Raw genomic sequence first — 9,481 nt, forward strand, 5'->3', positions numbered from 1 at the left:
CCTCCTTTAGCGATCCGTTGTGTTTTCGTAAGAAAAATATCCATATTTAAAACGTAAGAATCACTTTAATCTAGTTTGCTGCTTTGGGAAGGGGCGTGACAGTACTATACGCCATCTAAGCTGTTCGCCAATTGCAACGCAGTGGGACTGCTAACCAATCACAATACATTTGGTTTTTCGGAAGGCGGAAACCGGAACTAATTGAGCCATTTATGCCAGCCTGGGAATAAAGCCATTGTAATAATGTAAATTATGTAAAAAATTATGTGTTTTTCAAACCACCAAGCATGAGAGCATGTTTTAGTGCACCCAAAAACAAATTAAAGACTTTGTAAAAGAGCATAATAGGACCCCTTTAAAGGGCGCATATTAACACCAAGATGAGTAAAGTTTGATGACAAATTCTAAAAAAAAAAAAAAAAAAAAAAAAAAAGAAGAATTTACTTGAAAAAGTTTTCAAGTTTAAAGTTTTAATGTTTTGGAGACAACCCTGCTAAAAAAAACAAAAACAAAAAAAAAACAGCTAAAACCAGCCTAAGATGGTTAGCTGGTTTTAGCTGGTCTTCCAGCCTGGGCTTAGCTGGTCATAGCTGATCAGTAGGCTAGTTTTAGAGGGGTTTTGGCAACTTCCTTAGCTGGTTTGGCTGGTCTTAGCTGGTCAGGCTGGAAGACCAGCTGGAACAACCAGCTAAAACCAGCTTGATCAGCCTAGCCTGGCTGGGAGACCAGCTAAAACCATCTAAGACTAGCCAACCAGCTTGGGCTGGTTTTTGCTGTGTTTTTTTTTTTTTTTTTTTTTTTTCAGCAGGGAGTTCTATCAGAAAAATAGACTTTTTTTCAGCATGGAAGATTAGCATGATTACCACGTTGCTAGCATGATTTAGCACATTGCTAGCATGTTTCTAGTATGCTTATAATCGGTTGCTACATGTTTTTGACACATGATTATCAGCTTGATTAACATGTCGACAGCATTTTTTTTAACATGATTAGAAGAATAACAACCAGCAGATTTAACCAAAGAAAAAACAAAAAACAAAAAAAAAAACTGCTAAAACCAGCCTAAACTAGTTTGTCTAGTCTTAGCTAGTTTAAGATGAAAGTAATTGGTTTCAGCTTGCTTAGTCTTTAAGCAGGTCTACCAGCTTAAGCAGGCTGGATGACCAGCTAAAACCAGCCAAACAGCTTAGGCTGGTTTTAGCTGGTTTGTTCAGCAGGGTAAGCTTGAAGTAACTGGTTTAAACTTGGTCTTTAAGCAGGTCTCCCAGCTTAACCAGCTAAGTCAAAAAGTGGTCAAAACCACTTTAAAACCAGCAAGCCAAAGCAGCCAACCAGTTATCACTCCCTCTATGGGATTTGGGGTGATTTTAGAAATCCATAAGCTGTCTGAAGGTCTTCAAGTTTGGTGGTTGTTGCTTTAAAGCTCTAGAAGGAGATACTGACTAAATTTTGACTCAGAAGAAGTAGCAACTTAAAGTAAATAGCAGATCAGTAAGTTGACTTTTTCAAGCCAACCCAATTAATAACCTTTTAGCGGTAAAGAAGGTACAAAGCTGTTTCTTTGAAGGTACTTTCCCAGTGACAAGCTGTTACACCCCTAAAGATACAGTTTTTGCACATTTTGTGCAGTTGTGCCCACAAAAAGTCCAATTTGGATATTTTAGGGTAGATAGACTATTGTCAGGCATAACACATCAGATTTAGTTTGTTTCAAGATTGCTTTACTTGATAATTGTGCTGGCTGAATCTCCGTTCAAATGCTATTTCACCCAAGGCAACATTTTATTTTGAAGAAGAAAATTGGTATAGTTGCATAAAAAGAAGGCATGTTTGTGCTGAACAGAATGACAATAGCTGCTTTCACAAAATGGTTTTCCATAAATCTAACTGCATTTTTTGTTTAAAGGTCATGTGTGAACAGAACCAATTGTTCATATGAAGAAAAACGTCAGAAAAACATGATTATCTACTGCGTGGAAAGAAATGTCATGAAATTGGACAGATGCTGAAACAAAAGAGTTGCTTTCTATCCAAACAGATAGATAAATTAGCTGACAGATTACTGGAACTTCTCAAGATGCATAGACAACACCAAAAGCACGTAACATCACAGAGTTTAATGGCATTTTGTTGCTAATGTTGCTACACAAGAGTACAAAGCGCTTGGTTAAACTGGATTACAGGCGGTGGGTGAATATGATGCAGGTTTTTTCCGTTGAAATACTGTGGGTGTATGGCCGCAACTGTTTAGCGAATTTGCCATGGAATGTGTACAGATGGATACTAAAGGAAATTCATGTTTTCTGAGATGAATCCATTTCCTGATGTAGCCTGGGATTTGACTGTGCTGTTAAATAGGGCACTGAAACTATCAGTTATTAATAATGCTTATTAATGTCACCATGCCTGTGAAGTTCTGCTAGGGTTTTTGTTTGTTTGCTTTCGTTTCAAGCAGCTTGTTAGTCCTCTGAAGTCAGTGTTATATGGTAAAAAAAATAATAATAATTTTTTCTTTTTCTTTCTTGCTATCTTTCTTTCAGCTCTAAAAACTTTGCCTGTTCCTTATGGAAAAAGCGATTTAAGGAATCCATCAAGCACACCATTGTGCAATTTTTCATAAAGCTGCTTAATTATGGTTTTACATCAAAGAGGCTTTTTTTTTTCTTGCAAAGACAAGGTGTTGCGTTTAATATTGCTTTGCAGCTAACAAACCATATGCAGCTGAGAACTTCTTGAACATGTTAAGTGTTTGCATGACTATGTGTCATACCTTTCAAAGGTTAAGAGTATTTAATGCATTTATTCTGCTTCATGGCATCAGAAAACCCCACTTAAAGCATCTTTGATATAAGTGACGTTTTGCACACTTATGAAACGACTGACCGCATAACTTCCCTCTTCAGTACGATCAACTGATTTCTGTCATTTACTGAGAATTTACAGGTTAGGTTTATAATGTGTGCATTGGTCAGTCAAACAGACAGCCCCACCCTGAATGCCATTGGTTGAGATGGTGTTGTTTTGTCTAGCTTGTTGAGATGCTCAAACAAACACAGTTGTGTTTTGAAAGTGCCACAGTGTTTACGCTTTTCATGGGAACCAACCTACAAATAACCTACTTAAAGTCTCTTCATATTAAGCTATGTAAAAGCTAAGCATTAAGCTAAGTAACATCCAAAAAATTACACACTTCAACTTTGACATCCATATTACACAGTTCCACTACAGCTTAGTGTATGTCTTGGACTGAAATTATGTACAGATGTAGACTGAACAGAACAGTATGCAGGTTATGGTCAAATGATCCTAAGAATATGAATTATTTCTATTTTCACAGGACAGTGAGCAGAAGTGTTCTAACAGTTTTGAATGTGCTGATGAGGTAAGATATATTTCACCTGCACAATATATCATATATAACATAATTATGAAAGTGTTAAGTAAGGGATAATCAACGGTTTGCCGTGCATTAAAGGATTTTAAATGCACGACGTGGAGGCTAATAACCGCCCGACGCGAAGCGGAGGGTGGTTGCCTCCGCGAAGTGCATTTTAAATCCTTTAACGCACGGCAAGCCGTTGATTATCCCGCTTATTCCATGGTTATAGACAAATTAAAACTAGGATTGATATTTGCAGCGCAAAATCTGACTGAATGGATAAAAAAGACGGTTATTTTCGTCAGTTATGACACGCAGCTCTAGCATTCTGCCCGCTTCAAATCAGACTCAGAGATTAAATAGTCCGGTAAGATCACATTTATTTGAATGAAATATAGCATTTGTTTCAGTAGATTATCGATCGACCAAGAGAGAGTGTGAAGGCAAGAGAGATGACAGTTGTGTGTGTGCATAACGTTACCTGCCTGCATGCTGTGCGAGTGTGCCTCTCTCTCTACAAACAACGATTCATTCAAAAACAGCAGCTTTACCACCTCGTTGCTGAGGAATATAATGTAGCGATCTAGTATCTAGGCTATTTTAATAAGGATCGCAGGCAAACGCTGACAAGAAGTTTATGTATGTGCGCAGCGCAATGCGATCTCCGACCTCTCTCTCTCTCTCTCTGTGCTTTTGCGTGGATCAATTAAAGCAGCGCATTAATATAGAACGGTGATTAAACTGACTTGGAACTACCTGTGCATTAAACGGTTTTACTGCACACCTGCCAGCCAATCAGAATCCAGTATCCAGACATTCCATGGAATAACTACCTTAAAACGTCATATTTTTCTACCCAGCTAGCAAGGAGCATTTTCAGAATTTTGGCTAACATTCTGGAAAGGTTCTGTTAAGTTATGAACACATGACATCAATAGAATGTTCGCTCAGAGTTATCTAGTCCTTCCTAACGTTCACAGAAAATTCAAAAGTAATGTTCCTAAAATGTTTGGAAAGTTATAAAAATGGAATATTCTTAACGTTTGCAAAACAATAAAACAAAAATAGTTTAATATTTTAAAAAGTGTTCAGAGAATATTCAGAAACAATGTTTTTATAACACAATGGGAACATTAGCACAATGTTCTTAGAACATAGCTGGGTATGTATTTTGGTCAAATTATAAAAGGGATAGTTCACCCAAAATGACAATTCTGTCTTTAATTACTCACCCTCATGTCATTCCAAACCTGTAAGACCTTTGTTCATCTTCGGAACACATATTAAGATATTTTTGATGAAATCCGCAAGCTTTCTGTCCCTGCATAGACAGCAATGCAACTGACACGTTCAAGGCACAGAAGGGTATTAAGAATATCGTTAAAGTAGTCCATTTGACATCAGTGGTTCAACCGTAATTTTATGAAGCTACAAGAATACTTTTTGTGCTTCGAAATGTGTTCACGAAAGTTTCAATAATAACGTGTGCCGCTGCTAATGCAGGAGCCAGCATTCTGATGTAGAATGTCCATTTTTCTTGGTTCATCGTCTGTATATTACAAGTAATCTAAATCACATAGACAAGCCGTTAATGATCTGTCTGTCAACGGACTGCATGACTTCACCACTTCCTGTGGATTTAGATTGTTGTTTTCTGCAACCAAACGACTAACAAAATAACTCTATTCTTACTGTTTACCAGCTAATATTAATAGATTATTATTGACTTTAATTTTACTGTAGTAATACAGAGACACTAATTTAGGCAAACAGCACTAATGACTTGTTTACGACTTGAAGCTTAAAGTTGAGGACCTGCAACTCGACTTGGACTTGCTTGTCTTGACTTGGGACTTGTCTGTCTTGACTCGGGACTTGACTCGAGACTTGAATGCAAACACTCGAGACTTACTTGTGCCTTGCAAAACAATGACTTGGTCCCACCACTGTCAGTTAAATTGCTGTCTATGCAGAGTCAGAAAGCTCTCGGATTTCATCAAAAATACATTAATTTGTGTTCCGAAGATGAATGCATGCCTTACAGTTTTTAAATGACATAAGGGTGAGTAATTAATGACAGAATTTTCATTTTTAGATGCACCGTCCTTTAAAGCCAACAACAGTCATTGTGATTTAATAAACAAGTTATCAAATCAAGTTAAGATTAAGTTTAAGTGCCTGAGGTTTACAAGAGCAGATTCATGAAAGTTTCTTATACGCTTTTCAAGAAATACCACAAACATATCCATTTTTTAACATTACTGAGTAGTGAGTAACTTGGAATAAGGGGAATGACCTGTAATCTGAATATTTGAACTAAAAAAGCTTGTAATATTTCCTCAGAATGTGCTGAACCCCAATATGGAGGGATCCATTGACTCGGTGGGCTCTCACCAGGCTGACAACAACAGAGCCAGACATTCATCTGTGACTTCAATCAGTGTTTCTGCCGCCACACTGACACTGGCCTTTGCACTGGTCAATCAGGTTCTGTAAACACAGCCTGACTCTACAACACCAGGAAGCATCTGATGGATTCTTCTGACCTCAATCAAAGAACTTCTCTAAAGTGACATTGATCTTTCTCTCTCTCTTAGTGTGTGTGTGTATGTGTGTATCACACGCCATCTTTAAAAACCAGTCGAAACAAAAAAACAACATCAAATCCTTCGGAGGAGCTTCTAAAAGACTTGAAACACCACTGCCCCATTGATTAGAAAGTGAGGAACCACCGGTGGCTGACACTGAACACGGAGAACTTCTACAAATGTCTTCTTATGCCAGAAGGAAAGTAGCCCACCGTGTTCTCCAATATTATGAGAACAGGCTATAGAATGCAATCATGTGACCTACTGATGAACTCTCTCTGTATATTTACCTAGAGATATAGAGCATCCATTATAAAAAACAAACTCTTCGCTATCTCCCCCGCGCACATCAGTACAATAGTGCTCACTGCCTTGATCATTACTAATAATTCCATGTAAATGATTATTTTGTTCAAAAAACAACAACAACAACAACAACATGGATGAAATCTCAATGTGTGCCCTTTATAAGTCTTGCAAACTACAAGGGTTCAATCGCGACAAGTTTGGCAAGATTTGGATCATACTGCCCTGTGTACAATGTGTATAATGATATTTGTAAGTATATGAGATTCTTTTTTTCCTGTTTTATCTCTAAAGAACCTTTAGCATGTGCCGGAAAGCCGAGCGACGCGGGGAACTAGAACAAAAGCGTAGAGCCACGTGAAACGTATCACCATGGAGAGCCGTCAGTGCCAATGATGTTCGTCTTAGGCTGTTATTATGTGTAATCATTTCTTTCTTGCCAAAAGACTTGGATTATATTCAAAGAAAAATGCTCCGGGGAGAGCGGAACAAAAGATCCATTTGCGGAGAGGGTCAATTGTTGGTGTATTTTATAGTGTGCAATCTATCGTGTGGCCTTACTTTTTTGTCTTTGCTCTGTTCCTCTCTCTTATGTAATGGTTTCAGACAGTGCCACTTGCAGAGTACCGCCAAGACCGACTGAGATGATTTCAGACGTTCAAAAATAGCAGCTCCTATGACTCAAAAAGGTCTTGGTTCGTTTGTGATGCTTTAAAATGAGGCAAGACAGAGGCTCAAGAATGTGTCAGAAATATTTGTTTAAAACTGAATAAAAACATCCTAGTAATGTCTCGAAGAGTCGTGACTTCAACAGCATCTGCAGCAGAATTAAATTAGGTTTGAGTTATTATCTTGGAATAGGTTTTGAAACACTGCGTGTTACCTAAAATGACTATTTAAAGTCAACGTGAAATCAAAACTGACCCTGTTTAACATTATTCTTATGAACAAATGTTTTTATAGTCTTTATCAGAGACAGCCAATTTGATCTTCACCCAAAATGTTCTGCTGATGTTTTCAGCGACCTTGGTTCTGGCCGTATTTTTCCATTGATTTAGCGCTAAGGATTTTTTACAAAAGTATTTGTTAAGAAGTTATAAGTCATGAATCAAAGAAACCATCTATGAGGTGATTCCCAACATTACAAACTGTAAATTGAAACAGAAAAGTGTTAATTAGGGTAACAGGTTTAATGAGGAAAAACTAATTCAATGAAACCGTGCGAAAAATATAACAAAAGCAATGGATAAATATAAAACTGTTGATTGAAAGATGTTGATTTTGTATACATTCTGAAGAGTTAAGAAATCAAAATTTGGTGGAACCCTAACCCATAACCCATCATAACAAATGTTACAATATTTTCTTTTTTGACCAATTGTCATTAAAAAATGTTTATATATTTATATATATATTATAATAATAAATATATAATAATATAAGAATATAATAAATATTCTTATTTTAAAATTGGAAGAAATATTACATACCCATAACTAGTAAATCCAGAGAAACTGACCCTTTCAAAGTGGTCTTTTTTCCAGTGCTGTATTATGTCATTTGGAATCGAAGCCCATTTCCGCCACTGAAAAAAAAAAAAAAAAACGGTTATTGCGACTTTTTATCACACAATTCTGACTTTTCTCGCAATTGCAAGTTATAAAGTCACAATTGCAAGTTGTAAAGTTCAGTTTTGAGGGGAGAAAAGACTGATATTTCTCAAAATTGCAAGTTTATATCTCACAATTCTGACTTAACTCGCAATTTTGTGTTATAAAGTCAAAAACTACATTATTGTGAGATATAAATTCGTAATTCTGAGAAAAAAAAGTCTGAGAAAAAAAGTCAGAATTGTGAGTTTATATCTTATAATTCTGAGAAAAAGTCATATTTGCTAGTCTTTAAATGACACAATTCTGGGAAAAAAAATCTGGACTTCTGCTGTTGTAATACTTACAGTAAGTTGAAATATTGCAGGCCGATGGCTTTAGCAAAAGGATATACCAATGATTAACACCGTGTAGGTCTATCTTTAAAAACCAGTTCCCTTATGGAGAAATGAATTGGATTTTTACTTCTGGAACCTAACTTTTGCACTCTATTAGCTGATTTTAACCAATAGCAAACTTCAGTCTGATATGTAACACCCCACTTATAAAACTAGGGAATTCTTTGTTAAATAGCTTGCTGTACTCAAAAAATCCATCACATTACTGAATCAAAATGGGTTACATTTCACATTAATCGGGTTTCCATCCAAAGTTGCAAATTTACCTTATGCACAAAATTGGAATATCACATAAAACATTTGAAAATAAGCACTATTTTCATCCAAAGAGTCAAAGAGAACAACATGGTTACTTCCTGATAAACTGGCACTAAACTGCACTGAGAAAAGCCACTGAATATAATACATTTCTTATAGAATACTGTAAATTGCGCCTAAGAGTGAGCAGATGAAACACAATAAATGCGGTCATTGCTTTCAGAGGTGGACGCCTGCTGTTTGGGAATGCAGTTGTGTAAGTTCTAGGAGGCAATTATATAGAAATACTTTGATGACAGACTTTGCTTGGGCATTTAAGAATGACCATAACATTTCAGATGCTGTGCAAAAAGATGCCATCCCATCGTGCAAAGTCATATGACTTTGATGTGCATGAAGGAAATGATTTGCAGACTTTGTTTCCATCTTCCATTATTCGCAAGTCAAAAAACCACCTCAAAAAGTTTTTTCAAAATTTGCCATTTTTATCACTTGCTTCTAAAGCTAGACTTCAAAATGCCCATGAAAACAGGGTGATGGAAACATAGCTATTGACTTCAAATGTAGCCCTCATCATGTGTAAACAAAAAATAAAATGGACTAAATGTAAAAGTCTGATCAGATGTTTCCCTCAAAAGATTGCCAGTCTGTAAAAACACAGTAAACAGCTGTGAGAAGCACCGCTGCCCCACAGAAATCAGCTCAAGGTCTGATGATAATCCTTTGCATTTACAAATGGAATCAACACACAAACACATGGACGTTGTCGCTGCGAGATGTTTGCTGTCAAAGTGCCTGCCAGCTTTGGCAATTCAGCTGCTTTTATTATTTTATGATGCTTCAACTTATCTACTGCTGGAGCTTCATGGGTTATTTTTCTCCCTGAGATCATTAATGCATGTTAACCTACTAATTTTTTTCAAATTGACAGAAAAATACTCA

The 9,481-nt window shown here is 36.6% G+C and overlaps 1 protein-coding gene across 1 annotated transcript in view; it reads left to right on the forward strand.

The window, feature by feature from the left end:
• Positions 1-7,064, forward strand: part of gfra2b (GDNF family receptor alpha 2b) — a 104,020-nt gene extending 96,956 nt beyond the window's left edge. The window contains exons 8-9 of the mRNA XM_073829889.1: positions 3,338-3,382; positions 5,723-7,064. Coding sequence (XP_073685990.1) covers positions 3,338-3,382; positions 5,723-5,875 — 198 coding nt within the window. The 3' untranslated portion in view covers positions 5,876-7,064. The remainder of the gene's footprint in view (positions 1-3,337; positions 3,383-5,722) is intronic.
• Positions 7,065-9,481: the final 2,417 nt, after the last annotated feature.

The sequence above is a fragment of the Garra rufa genome, chromosome 23 (assembly GCF_049309525.1).
Source record: "Garra rufa chromosome 23, GarRuf1.0, whole genome shotgun sequence".
Taxonomy (NCBI): domain Eukaryota; kingdom Metazoa; phylum Chordata; class Actinopteri; order Cypriniformes; family Cyprinidae; genus Garra; species Garra rufa.